Here is a 15,024-nt window from a genome sequence, read left to right on the forward strand (position 1 = left end):
CTTTACGAATAATTAGTGACAAATGAAAATTTGTGCCGGAACTGGACTCGAATCCGAATTTCCTGCTTAACGGGAGAGGTCGCCTTAACCTGTATTTCATACAAAACAAGGTACAACGACGAGAATAACCATGTCCCTCCGCGTGTGGCAGTCGATGGAACATGTACGAGCATGAGACGTAGACACTGTGACGTATGGGAGTTTGGGTCGGTCCAAGAGGTACGCCTGGATACCCGAAATGGTTAAGCCAACTGCTAGCATTAATCAGGGTTCGAATACGAGTCCGCCAAAATTTCCATTTATTATTGCTCATTTGTACATTTGGTGTATAATCTGCGAATACATTTCGTTAATTTAACCCGGCTGTAGATATTCATGTATCTCTGAAAGACGTTACATTAGACTATACAGACAATGAAAAATACAGACTTTGTTAACCAGTATTTAGCGTTACTTTGTATGTAGTGTAGATAGTATAAACATGTCAATGCCTGAATTTGAACAAATTTAAGTGTATATCACTTTTTTGCTTCATATTTTATCAAATCAGGCAGATTAGCATGATTTTTGGTATGCACACAAAATATAAAGTGGCGCTAAATATTCTACCGTTCTTACGCACTACAGGAGCGGAGGGCATACTGCTGACGACTATACTCTTGTAATTAAAGAATTTTGCTGTCTCAAGACCGAAATCAGAGCTCTAATTCGGCAAACGTGTCAAAATAAAACTTTTTAAAAGTTTTTGTGTTGGTTGCATCCTTCACAAACAATACTTCGGTTTTATTAATGCTAACCATACGTTGGAAACAAAATCGATACGATTATTTTTATTAGTGTGTATCTCAGAAATTTGAAATAATAGAGAAAATGTGGATGCACTTCCGGATCCAGCGTCCAGACATTGGATAAATCCATCCACAGACGCAGAAAAAGTTTCAGTCCGGTGAGCAGTGTTATTGGTGTAATGGAATGGTGTAGGCCGCTGCTGCAGACGAGACGGAAATGCGCTACGCTGCGAGAGGAGAAGAAAGGCGGGGGAGGCGTACCCCTGGTGAGCGTCATTGTGCGCGAGCCCTCGAGCGGCGTGAAGAGCCCGTTGCACGTGGCGTCGCCCGACTGCGCCACGCGGTAGTCGACGCCCTCGTCGTGGTGGCCCGCGTCGGCGGCCAGGTCGGCGCCCGGCGTGCCCGCGGCGCTCGTCTTCTCGTACACGAAGCAGCGGTAGCGCTCCTCGTTGGAGCTCGCGTGGCTGTGGTGCACCTTGCCCACCAGGTAGCGCGACGAGCCCTCCTTCCACGTCGCCAGGCACTGCAGCTCCTCCACTGTGGGAACACGTACAGACTCGTTAACGCACTTTCCTCAGACAGTATCACAGACTTACCAAAGTAACTAGACTGCTCACTGGCGCTAGCGTAGTGTTTGCATATTGAAGCTGCATTTGCAGGACAGCGCTGAGTTTGCTCTAAGCAAATAATGTCAGATATCTGATAAAAATTTGCACACACAACGAATCAGTAGATGCGAACAACGGTCATAATGATTCGGTATCCCTGTTAGAAACAAGTGTGAAAAAGAAATGGCTGCTGTAAGTAGGCTGTTTAGGTTTTTATGTTGGTAACGCCACATAGTGCTCTGTATGAAAATCGCTTACTGCGCTGTGTGCAGTCTGTGGCTGGTTGGACTCATTGTTGGAATGTTCGCTTGTGTAGTATTGGGCAGTTGGATGTGAACAGCGCGTAGCATTGGGCAGTTGGAGGTGAGCCGCCAGCAGTGGTGGATGTGGTGAAAGAGATGTCAGAGTTTTGAGCGGACGATCTGGACGTGTGTCCGTCAGAAAAAGGAAATTTGTTTAATTGTATGTCACAAAATTATTTATATATTATGACTTTTGAACACATTTAAGGTATATACATTGTTTGTTCTCTATCAAAATCTTTCATTTGCTAACTATGCCTATCAGTAGTTAGTGTCTTCAGTAGTTAGAATCTTTTATTTAGCTGGCAGTATTGGCGCTCGCTGTATTGCAGTAGTCCGAGTAACGAAGATTTTTGTGAGGTAAGTGATTCATGAAAGGTATAGGTTATTGTTAGTAAGGGCCACTCTTTTGTAGGGATTATTGAAAGTCAGATTGCGTTGCGCTAAAATATTGTGTGTCAGTTTAGTGATGATCAGAATAAGTAAAGAGAAAACTATGTGAGTACGTTCAGTTTCACTCAGCTGTTTCTGTATCAAATAACGTAAGAGTTTTTCCAGCACAGTCCTTCTTAATTTTTCGAAGGGGATGTATCACTACTTCAAGTTATGTTCGAGATTAGAATTATTCAAGGTCTTGCTAGACGAAGGATAAATACGAGGGTTGGAACTTTAATAGTGGCAACTATTTATTTACAGCTCGTACAAAATAGACACGTGTTTCAAAGTTTTACTGACCTTCAAAGTAGTCATCAGCATTGTGTATAACCCGTTGCCAGCGATGTGGAAGTCGTAGGATACTCTTAGTAGTGCCAGTTGTGTTGACAGTTCGAGCGGCGCGGTCTATTGCCGGACGAATTTGTAGCATTTTTGAAGCGAATGCCGTGAAGTGTTTCCTTCAGTTTATAAATCGAGTTGAACTCACGAGGGCTTACGTCAGGGGAGTGGAGTAGGTGGTATAGCACTTAGCAGCCCCGTCAGTCAAACAAATCAGTAACAGCCTGCACTGTACGTTCTTGAACATCGTCCTTCAAAATGACGGTCAGGTCCTGCAGAAGGTGTCATCACTTCTGTCTCTATGCTGTTCCTTTTTGGAACACAACCTACGACCACCTTAGAAACAGATGTGATGATACTTTCAGCAGGACCTGGCCATCATTTAGCAGGACAATGCTCAAGCACGTAACAGTGCTTGTTACTGATTTGTTTGACTGATGGGGCTGCTAAATGCTGTACCACCTACTGCACTCCCCTGATTTAAGCCCTCGTGAGTGGAACTCAGTTTCTAAACTGAAGGAAACACTTAACGGCATTCGCTTCACAACTGCTACAAATTCGTTGTGCAATAGACCGCGCCGCTCGAACTGTCAACATAACTGGCAGTGCTAGGAGTATCCTACGACTTCCACATCGCTGGCAATGCTGGTGACTACTTTGAAAGTCAGTAAAACTTTGAAACACGTACCTATTTTGTATGAGCTGTAAATAAATAGTTGCCACTATTAAAGTTCCAACCCTTGCATAATAAATTGTAGAAAGCAAGGTAGATGAACTTGCACCATACAAAAATAAATTAAAGACTGATAAATAAGTGCGAAAGACAGTCGCAGAGCATGTGGCAGGAAATATTAACCAAGAACCGAAAGTTAAAATCCTATTGTATGATAAAATAATTTCACTACCTGCTGCTTCGTAAGTTTCATGCAACTATTTTGAGTCGATAACTTGTCGCAGTTTTGCTCCTACTTGTAAGAAACGATACAGATCTAATACAGGGAACTACATTCATTTAAAACAGACTTGATTATTTAGTAGGAATTGTGGAGAGCACATTCTTTCATTTTTTTCTTCAGTTGCCTTTCGCGGTCTCCCATACCTTTCAGATAACTAGGCCAGCCATGTTCACTCCCTGCAAATGGCGGCTTCAGTTCGAGAACGTCTCTCTGACTTGTCGGCTACGGCATTGTAGGAGCTTGGACAGTACTGGGTTGTATCAGTATCAGTACTTAAAAGTGTATCGATACAGCGTTAGTTTCTGAACAATTCCATCAATAATCGATAGCGACAATATCGCAAGATATCGGTTGCAGGCGTGGAACTAAACGGCGGTTGAAAGGGGGGTGGGACGTGTATTATTGGGACCATCCCCAAATGGTTCAAATGGCTCTGATCACTATGGGACTTAACATCTATGGTCATCAGTCCCCTAGAACTTAGAACTACTTAAACCTAACTAACCTAAGGACAGCACACAACACCCAGCCATCACGAGGCAGAGAAAATCCCTGACCCCGCCGGGAATCGAACCCGGGAACCCGGGCGTGGGAAGCGAGAACGCTACCGCACGACCACGAGATGCGGGCTGGACCATCCCCCCAAAAAGGATTTAATAAATGCGTTTATATTTTTACATGTATTAATTTGCGTATTTCTCAACAAATATTCAAAGAAGTACCATGAAAACTAAAAGTCTCGAAACTGGTAATGACTGCCCAGCTTGATTGAGGGGCCACCACAAATGGATGGGCTTTGGGATCTGACCTGCCAGATAAAGGCGCACATTTAAAGGCTGACAATACCTGATGCCAACAACAAATCCAACGTGCTTCTTGGGTCCAACTGTACAACCGTGAACTACAAGTAGCTTCGTAAAGCAAGACAGAAAGGGAAAGACTCTCCACTATGAAAAAAGAAGAGAAAGAATGACTTTCCTAAATGCAGGCAGAAACGACTCTAAGTAACAGCATTTCCTTCATCTACACACTCGCTTAGCCATAGTCTGCAGTTCTGGGTTCACTATCACAGTGCTTAGTGAAATACTAATAATGGTTACAGTACACTTATATTTTATGTCTTGTAAATTATACCACTGTCAAAGTTGTGACAGTTTGTTGCTAATACAGTTCTTTAATCAATTACGTGACACGTGTAAAATTTAATTTTTCAAGCGAATGCTTTCCAACCTATATATTTCTCTGAGATGTATGTTTTTGAAATTTCCATCTGTCTGTCTGAAAAAGTTTGTTGACATCCCTCCACGTGTGAACGTGTTGTTCAGCTCGGGAAAAATGAAAGGAAGGTAGTATATTATCCACAACAGATTATGTATCCATTGCTTGTGACACATATCAGCTTTCTGGGGTAAGCTTCAAAGCGAGTACTAGAAAGTACCGTGTTCCTACGTACAGAGATTGCTTAATTTGATGACGTCGCTGGTGTTTCGAAACATCAACAACGGAGGACACTGCATCCGATGTGGTCGAATCTTCTTCCTAACGTTGAATACTACCTCTTGACCCACAAACCGTCGTCTCTAACGACCTTGTTGTCGAAGGAACGTTAAACCGTAACACTCTTTCTTACTTTTTCTTCCGTAAAGAGAACTGGGCAAACTACTGTTTCTGGCATAGAGGACACGGCACATCTGTGGCCCACTATTTGCCTCCGTATACTCGTGGCGGTGCGCGATCAGTAACATGAAAAGTTGAGTGCCACAAAGTACGCCCTATTCATGGTGTTACCGTTCCTTTCATTAACGTTTGTACTCTTTGTGTAATGATTCCGTCCCATAGTGCTCAGAGCCATTTGAACCATTTGTAATGATTCCGTTTCTAGTTCAACTGTCACTTTTGTTTGGAAATGCCTAGTGTCACACTTCATTTTACCGTAATATATAGAGGACGATAAGATGTAACCGAGAGCCTCATCGGCCTAAGTGTGGCTGACAAAAAAAATCATAATCAGCAGCAGCATTGTCGTAGCCGTCGTCATCATTGTGCATCAGCAATATTAGTTATCTTCCGCCCTGCGACAGCGCGAATTGTTTAATCCATCAACCCTTCCTTCTTTAGGATCCGTATCGGAAGTCTTACATGGCATAATATTCTGGTGCCATTCAGATCGTTACAATTTACTATTCATACTATCCCTAAATGTTAGGTCGCTATGGGAAGGAAAGAATCTCAACCCGTGAGCTGTCTGTTCTGGCCTTATTATTTGGTGAAGTGTCCAGAATTTATTCCCATACACAGGGTGAACCAGAACTCCGACAAAATTTGGGAGGTTTTTCAGAAATTTTTCTGAGTATTTTTGTGTAAAAGACCTCTGGCCTCCACTATCTCGTTACAGAATAATAACTGTCCAGCATTTACTCCCATATGTAGGGTGAACCAGAAGTCCACCGACAAAATTTCGGAAGTTGTTCAGGAATATTTTCTGAGTATTTTGGTGTACGAGACCTCTGGTCTTCGCTGGCTCGTTACACAATTATGATTTATTCGTCTATGTTACCAGAATTACCTCTGTTTCTGTGAAAATACATTCCCTAGTTTTGAATAGCGTGTACTACGCGATCACCAAAGACGTAGTAATGAAGGATCCGGTTATTCGTGGGCGTTTATTTACAGATAGAAAACTACTGTGATAAGGTTAGTTGAAATGGCTCTGAGCGCTATGGGACTTAACTTCTGAGGTCATCAGTCCTCTAGAATTTCAAACTACTTAAACCTGACTAACCTACGGACATCACACATATCCATGCCCGAGGCAGAATTCGAACCTGCGACCGTAGTGGTCGCGCGGTTCCAGACTGTAGCGCCTAGAACCGCTCGGCCACCCCGGCCAGCTGATGAGGTTGGTGCCCCTGCGGGAACAGCTGAGCATAGCACCGTCGAGCTTTATTCCCACTGAATTCAGTGAATCTATAGATGAGATGCATATCGGCCGATTCTCCATCAGTAAACCAGTACATGCTGCTGTGTATTACTTTAACGTACAACTAAAACAGCCTTAAAAAATAAAAAAAACGATACAAGACCGACCAGTACTGAAAAGCACGATTGAGGCCTACGACTAAGTAGGCGTTATTGTTGTCAACAGCAAGTTCCATGAGTGAATGGAGCAAGTTTGTTTCGAAACGACACTCACAGCGCTTGCCGTCAGCATCTACACCGTTGTGCACTATTTTCACTACAATACAGGTCATAGGTGTACAGATCAGAGGTGTACAGTCTGCCTGCCCCACCTCTGCCGAAACCTTTGAAGCAGCTCAACCTGCTGAAATGGAGACGCAAGAGTACATGTGTACGGAAGCACAGTGATTAAGGTGGCCAACTTGGGTTTCCGCTAGTCTGGCAAGCTTCACGGGACCCTTTGAATGTGCTGCACTTGGCAACAGGTTGCGCTAACAATCCAACGTGAGCAGCCAGGTATACGTTTGCGTAGGAATTTGCACTGCAGCTCATTTATAATAACGGCGGGAGCATCAAAATGAACAAACCAAACTTAAAGGAGATTGAGAAGAATTTTAGAACTGAGGAAGATATACCAGTCACGAAACAGAGCAGGGGAAAAGTTGTTATTTGTTTACCAGCCTCAAATAAGTCCGTAGGTGTCTCGCAATGCAAATTGTGAAAGAAAGTTACTAAAAACTCATTCGGAAACTTCGAGTATGTTATGCCATGCTTGTAAGTTTCACTAGCAGTTTACTCACTCCACAAATACGTTGAAAGAGGACAAAGACCTAATGACTGACAAGTTTGTGGTAATGTGTGCTAAGGGTTTGAGGCCATTTAGTAGTATGTAGTCTTTCAAAATTTAGGCAAAATTAGGAAAAAAAAATGCTTCAGTGAGTCCGTAGCTCGTGGTCGTGCGGTAGCGTTCTCGCTTCCCACGCCCGGGTTCCCGGGTTCGATTCCCGGCGGGGTCAGGGATTTTCTCTGCCTCGTGATGACTGCGTGTTGTGTGATGTCCTTAGGTTAGTTACGTTTAAGTAGTTCTAAGTTCTAGGGGATTGATGACCATAGATGTTAATTCCCATAGTGCTCAGAGCCATATGCTTCAGTGAATATTAAAAACCACATTCTGTTGGTATGTAACGTAGTGGTACGTAAGAAAAGTTTCTTTTTTTCACACATGTTATTTTTAAATTAACATAATATGAAAAACATACTTCGTCTTTGCTAAAATTTGTCCTGGGAATTTAGAATGAACTATTTTGGTCGCTCAGAATGAACTCAGCGAATCCGGAAACACATCCTGGAAGAAGTAATATAAACTGGTATAACTGTGATGGTTCAAATGGCTCTGAGCACTATGGGACTCAACTGCTGAGGTCATTAGTCCCCTAGAACTTAGAACTAGTTAAACCTAACTAACCTAAGGACATCACAAACATCCATGCTCGAGGCAGGATTCGAACCAGCGACCGTGGCGATCTTGCGGTTCCAGACTGCAGCGCCTTTAACCGCACGGCCACTTCGGCCGGCTATAACTGTGATCATATTTATCTGGAACACACTAAGGTTACAGAGAAACCTTGTTTTAGTTGGTGTTGCAGTATAATAGTCATCTTAAGGTTTATGGTGCAAAGGATCTCCACATTCAGAGATGGATCTCACTTCTTACTACAGAAAACATGTATTAGAGGTGATATCACGATGGTTCGAATTTAGTATAGCCAGCACTAGTCGAAAGAGGGGAAGTTGCAAAGAAAACCAGTCTTATCGAAGTAAATAGATATGCCCGAAATACACCGAAAAGGAAAAAAGACAAATAACACCACCATCTTCTGGCCTACAATAACCCAAAACGATAACATATTTCATTGAGGCTCGTCTTGTGATACTCTGGTATTTTCATCAATTTCCGAACCCTACTCATAGCACTACAATGAAAGCGTACGGAATAAACTGCTACGTAGCGTGGCACAGAGGAAAGACGGGCAAGCAATCAAGACTCATGAAACCTGCTTGGGTTGGACGTGGGTTGGCTTGGATGGGAGTAAAGCAGCCTGCCCGTTCTGCTGCTAACGTGCGGCAACTTGCCATCCTGGCAAACAGGGAAGCATGGGCAGGATAAAAATCGGCAGCTGTATACCTCTGATAAAAAGGTAATTGAGATAAGAAACCAAACGAAAGGCAATAGCTCTGTAACGAACCGCAGGAGACCGTGGGTTCCTGATACCAAAATAGTCAGAACGTATGCCTGAAAAAATCTCTGAAAGTTTGTCGGCGTTTGGTTCACCCTGTAGAACAGCCTTGTTTGATATCACATTATGGAATACGAGCTGTATTTTTTTCTCATTTGTTTGCCAAAGTTTTCATTTAATATTTTATTTAATTTATTACATTTTGTTACATTCTCTGTGTATAGTCAGTCTGTAAATTTCGTAATAGGGCTAAAACAGTATACAAAGTTTGTTACCAGCCCTACTGCTTTGTTATCGATGAAACAAAATTTTCTAGTTACAGCCCTAGCCTTAGTTTTAGTTGCCGAAATTATCTTTGAGAATTTCTCGAATTCTGTAAACAGATTTGGATGAATTATACTGAATTTCAGCCGCTAGTATACGATCGTTTTCAAATGAATTTTGAGCAACGTGGTTTGTTAATTTTTAGACCAGCTGGGTTTCTTTCTTTCCATTTCTGGATTAAATGTTTCATGTGGATAGATGATAGAAAAGGATCTGATGTATCACAGTTAAGTCTCTCGTTAATTTCAACGCTCCTTGACAAAATAGATACATAAATTTAAAGAAACAAATACTGTAAATAATTCTGAGAAATTTTATTAGCAGTATCGCGGAATCGCCAAAGTTGCACAATATGACTAGAGAGTCTCTCGATTCGGAAATGTATCGCGGCGCGCCTTTTGAGAATAAATGGACCATAGCACGTTTAAAAACAAACCCGCACGAACCTCGGAAAGTGTTACAACAGGTACAGCACAGCAGGGAAGGGCGAGGTAACATTCAGCAGTTAGGGGCGGTGACAGATCACTGGGTTTTCAAAAGAGGATTAGAAGCGGAACATCTGCTTACTGGTTTCCATCCATTGGACATGACAGGCAGACGGAAACAGAGGAGCGAGCCATCCGGAAAGGTGCGCACCACCTGCATTATGGCGGCTGTTTGGCTGACGCCGGATTACAAGAGCGCTCGCCTCGTGTTGCTTCTGTCAGCACGGATTCCGCGCTGCCGCTGCTGCCGTACATTTAATCCATCTGCGTCATTCTGATTCTACACGTAGCGCCCCTTTAAGGACATTTCAAGGCTAGTCTGCTGGCGTTTTCAGTTATCGTGGACTGAAAGCAATGGATGGTACACCTACATGGTTGCTAGATTATCCATGAATTCTGAAATGAAATTACCTGTGATAAATTTTTAGGGCTACAGGTACATCACACTCCTAAGTGGTAAACCCACACCCTAAAATTAACCAAAATTATCTCAGCTACATTTGCTGCAGGTATGATTAGAGATCCATAATTGAAGCAATTATTGTTTATCGCGTACATCCATTCACTTCTTTTTCTTTTTGTTCCTCCTTTTACACTACGGCCTCTGTAGAACCACGGGTGGCACCTTCATGGACTACATTTTGTTCTCATCCCATTACCCGTTCACCCTTTCGTTTCTTCTCTCCCGCCTTCTTCCGAGATCTTTGCTATCCTCGTCTCTTTTCTGCATTCTCTATCCTTTTCCTCTACCTGTTTCTGTCGTTGATCTCTTGCATACTGCTCGCTTTGTACCTGCTTGTCCTATTTTCGTTCCCTTCAAACTTGGCCTTCAATTCTGACAATGCTTCCGGAGTTCAACAACCAACTTGGTTCCTGTCTTTCCTCTTGTCCTTTCCGTTGTTTCCCATTTTCTTTTCGTTATACTGTCCCTATTCATACTTTTCACATTTCCGGCAAATCTTGCCCTTTACATAGTGCTTTTCCCTGATGTTGCCCTCATGTTCCAGTACAGTTCTTTCCCAGGCCTTTGCATCCGTCTCTCATCACCTCTTTCAGGGCCCCGTATTTTCTTCAGAATTTTTCTCCCTTCTTTCTCTAGCCTTTCCGCACACTATATCCCTAGTGTTATCCACTCAGCTGCAAACAATACCGCATTCATCACCGTTGCCTTGTAGTATCTGAAGTTCGCGTCAGCAGATATATTCTTTTTATTGTACTAACGAGTCCGATAATGCTTCGCAACTGCTAAATATCTATGGGAATTGGATATACATCCAAATATCGTTCTCCCCCTTCTCTCTGTCCGTCTCCTCCTCCTCTCTCTGTCTGTCTGTCCGTCTCTTCTTCTCTTTCTCTCTCAGGCCTCGAGCTTTGTTTACTGTTATTGCAAACAAAACTTTGAATGAGAATGGACGTCGCTTAAAATGGATGAGTCAATCAGTTGCGATAATTGGTATGCAAGGTTTGAGAGAGACTCTCCAGCTGCTGGATTTGTGAGGATAGAAACTTCAAAGACAGTATTTCGCATTGTTTTAATCTACGAACAGGTATGGTTACAAAGTTTTGGACGATTCAGACTCCGTAGTAGTATTTTAATTTTACGCCGATGAACCATAAATAAAATTTCCTGTTTTCTATTAAAACGCACTCAGAGGAAGAAACCAAAAGAGCATATTGTTGTGTATACAATTTTTGTTTAACGTTATAAGGGGTGGTCAGAAACAGTCTGAAAAGCTTGCAAGGGTGTTGGAGGGTAGATTGTGCTGAGAAATAATTGTTAACAAACAAATGGATACGTCGCCCCGTTTCCGAGTTAATAAGTATTGAAGTTAGCGTATTAGGCTGCTGCACGGAAACTCAAGCGACCTGTCGAATACCATTTACGTCGGTTGTTCTCACAGCATAAATGATAGTGGAGGAGACTGTTCAGCTTTTGGCTCGGGTTCGATTCTTATTATCGTCCCATGTCCATTTTTTTTAAATTATTCTCTTGTTCGCTTTTAGGAAACCAAGAGAAGAACATGTTTGGCGACATCGTCTGTTGCGGGCCGCTTGAATTTGCGTGCAACGTTGACTTCAATGCTAGATAACTCGAAAACGGCGCAACGTATCGAATTTTTTACTGGATATTTATCTCTCAGCAAAACCTACCCTGCTACAAGCTCACAAGCTTTTCAGACTGTTTCTGACCACCCTATGCGTAAGGAGAAACAATATATGCATAATAAACAATTTGTGTAATTGTTTACATACCTTGCTGTCATAGTTAAGACTGACTACAAGGAAAAAAAAATCACAGCACAGAACTTTCTTTCTCTCATTCTGTTTTAACAGAAAAACTGTACATTGTTGTTTGAAAAATATATAGCCAATGTCAGTCTGAACGTTTGTTAGAGCGTCGCGTGAAACTTTGAAAGTGCCCCAAATCAGTCCAAATGTTTTTTGGAGTATCGCGTAAAAATTTAAAGTAAATCGTTCAGGAACTTTTTGTTTCAGGAACGTTCTCCTTTATATATTGTATATATATTTATATAATACATATATTAAAATATAAAGCTTATACCCAAAATCAGTCCAAACGTTTTTTGGAGTATCGTGTAAAAATCTGCCGGTCGGTGAAGTACTTTACTAGATATTTGGTAACACGTAAAGCACGCCTTGTCTTTATATAGTAGTGTAGATATACTTCTCGTCATACAGAAGGCTGACCACAGCTTCTTCATCCTCTCTAGAATTCCATCACTGAGTTACAGAACCTTGTTTTGGTGAAACGCAACTTATACAAATGGTTGAAATGGCTCTGAGCACTATGGGACTTAACTACTTTGGTCATCAGTCCCCTAGAACTTAGAACTACTTAAACCTAACTAACCTAAGGACATCACACACATCCATGCCCGAGGCAGGATTCGAACCTGCGACCGTAGCGGTCACGCGGTTCCAGACTGTAGCGCCTAGAACCGGTCGGCCACTCAGGCCGGCGCAACTTATATAAATAGTAGTTTTAATATACAGGAAAGTATGATAAAATCTTCTGGTTTTAACTCCACAATATTTCCACAACGGTTAGTCCACACAGTGTCTTGAAGCGTCCTGGCAGATTCGAACTCCGTGGCGAACCGGAATTCGAACCAGAAATCATAGCTTTGGGAAATAATGTTTGGGTACCTCAGCTGGTAAGAACATTATCAACGAAAGACAAAGTTATGGGTTCGAATACCAATCCAGTACACAGCTTTAAACTCCCAGGAAATTCCAGTTTCAGAAAATTCTGCCGTGGTGCGTCCTTTGTAGTTACCAATATTTCTCTTCCCACGAAAAAATTAGGACAAAGCATGAATGTGACACTAGGACCCAAAGTGACCTTTGGGTTGACAAGCGATTCAGATATACGTGAATTCAACAAAATGATACAGCATATGAAATGTCTTGCAGAATATGTAAGGGACTTTACCGCTGAATTATATATATATATATATATATATATATATATATATATATATATATATATATATGTTCAGCAACTCTTCGTTCTCCACTGAAGAGTATTACCATAGAAACTTAAAATTAATGTTTCAGGTTCTTCTGTAATCAGCATTATCACTGTAAAACGTTATTTCATATCTGTGTACTACGCTTAAATGAAACGTCCATCTTTGATTTCCTTCTACGTCCCCGTGGGATCCCTCGAATACTACAAACGCAATGTAGAACACAGTTTTGAGATTACTTATATCGACCCTATTTGCAGCAAAGTTTTATGCAAGACACAATCTTCACACACAAAAAAGTTCTGTTTGATCTCAGCTGCATGTATGAAGTGTAATTATTTGAACAGAGAACTGCGTTACCTGCCTGGTAATGTGTGTCTAGACAGTACCTTGAAAGGCATCTTAAGTAATAATAATAACAATAGAAACGTGCAAGCTACTACTTTTACTGAGTATTTTGTCGGTAGATGACATTCTGAGGGTTACGTAGTTCAACAGCAGGATACATTTAAAAACATGCACCAACAACTAGTCGAGGAAATGTTTTTAAAACATTCTACTGTTTAAAAATGGTTCAAATGGCTCTGAGCACTACGGGACTTAACAGCTGAGGTCATCAGTCCCCTATAACTTAGAACTACTTAAACCTAACTAACATAAGGACATCACACACGTCCGTGTCCGAGGCAGGAATCGAACCTGCGACCGTAGCGGTCACGCGGTTCCAGACTGAAGCGCCTAGAACCGCTCGGCCATCCCGGCACATTGTTGTTTAGAACACTTTGTTCATCATCAGGTGGTTGCATTACACTTACAGGATGAACTATTGATCGGGTCAAACTATTTTATATTCTAGGCAACCGGAGCCGTTGAAAGGCAGGCAAGATGTTAGGAAGAACGTGGCTAAACGCTGGTAAAATTGTTCTTTATCTGCGTGTATTGGTCAGCTGCTTAATGTTTAGAGTTCTTTGATGCTCTACAGAGAAAAACTATATTAATCGGATGGTTACTTGAGACAAAAATAAAAATCCAATGATTAACTCAAGTTCAAGACAACAGGATAAAGTATAGCTCATGTGCTCGCAATGAATGTGTCCCAGGTATTTTACATTCATTAGTTAATTACGGTTATTAGATCTCCAATGGTATGTTTCATGCCAAATTAACTACAAATTATCCCTGTTCTGCATCCTACTGCAACTGTAAATTTTATATTGGTTGAGTAATCTAAGGTTAATTAACTTATCACTGTGTTGTGTGATATTGTCAGAGCACGACAAATGCAAGACGACAAAAATGTTCATATCCGGGATGGGAAGAACCAATAAAATGTTTTAAAAATTTGTAATAAATTTAGTTTGTAGTGGCTGTTTTAAAACTATCTTTATCCACCTTCAAAATAGTGAACATAGGCCTCTATAAACTTTTGGCAAAGCCTATAACGCTCCTCGAAACAGTCATTGTTATCTAAATTGGAGAACTGTTTACGTCCTCGCATCAAACAACAAGTGTAGCAAATGACACTTTCTCGTCTTGACGCTGCTAACTGCTGTATTCTTTCAGCTTATCGTGTTTTCGTCGTTTTATCCTTGCTTGTTAACCAATTTATATGTTGTGCGTAATGTACCTGAAATATAAACACACGAAATTCGGTTATAAATGAATTTAAATGGCCAACCCTTGATTCATTTTTACTTCAGTTCCTAAAATACGTCAGATTTAGACGTTCCTGAACTTCAAGTATCCTGCAGTTCATAATTCAAACATCGTCATATCAGTGTGTACCGCTCTCGAAGGGTTTTTATTTAATAATAACGACTGATTGAGAGATGATTGTGTCGAAAAGTGATTTGCTCATAAATTACACTTACTGAACAGTTGGAGAGCAGCTTTCATTTCCATATGCAAAAAAAAAACATATCTAACAGCACCTAAAAATTCTCTTAATTTATCACTGCGAACAGGTCGTGATGCTTGCCATCCATATGCTAGGAGAGTGTACTCAAAGAAGAAGATATCAAGTCTTATTTGAACGAGTTCCTTGCAACACATTCGTTTTTCTCTGTGCAGGATTACTGAGTCCTGAAACGCAACACACCTA

The 15,024-nt window shown here is 41.4% G+C and overlaps 1 protein-coding gene across 1 annotated transcript in view; it reads right to left on the reverse strand.

The window, feature by feature from the left end:
- LOC124555708 overlaps nucleotides 1–15,024 on the reverse strand; it is a 625,138-nt gene that overhangs the window by 280,678 nt on the left and 329,436 nt on the right. Inside the window, exon 5 of the mRNA XM_047129712.1 lies at nucleotides 1,050–1,325. Within this exon, the coding sequence (XP_046985668.1) occupies nucleotides 1,050–1,325 (276 nt within the window). The remainder of the gene's footprint in view (nucleotides 1–1,049; nucleotides 1,326–15,024) is intronic.

The sequence above is a fragment of the Schistocerca americana genome, chromosome X (genome assembly GCF_021461395.2).
Source record: "Schistocerca americana isolate TAMUIC-IGC-003095 chromosome X, iqSchAmer2.1, whole genome shotgun sequence".
Classification (NCBI taxonomy): domain Eukaryota; kingdom Metazoa; phylum Arthropoda; class Insecta; order Orthoptera; family Acrididae; genus Schistocerca; species Schistocerca americana.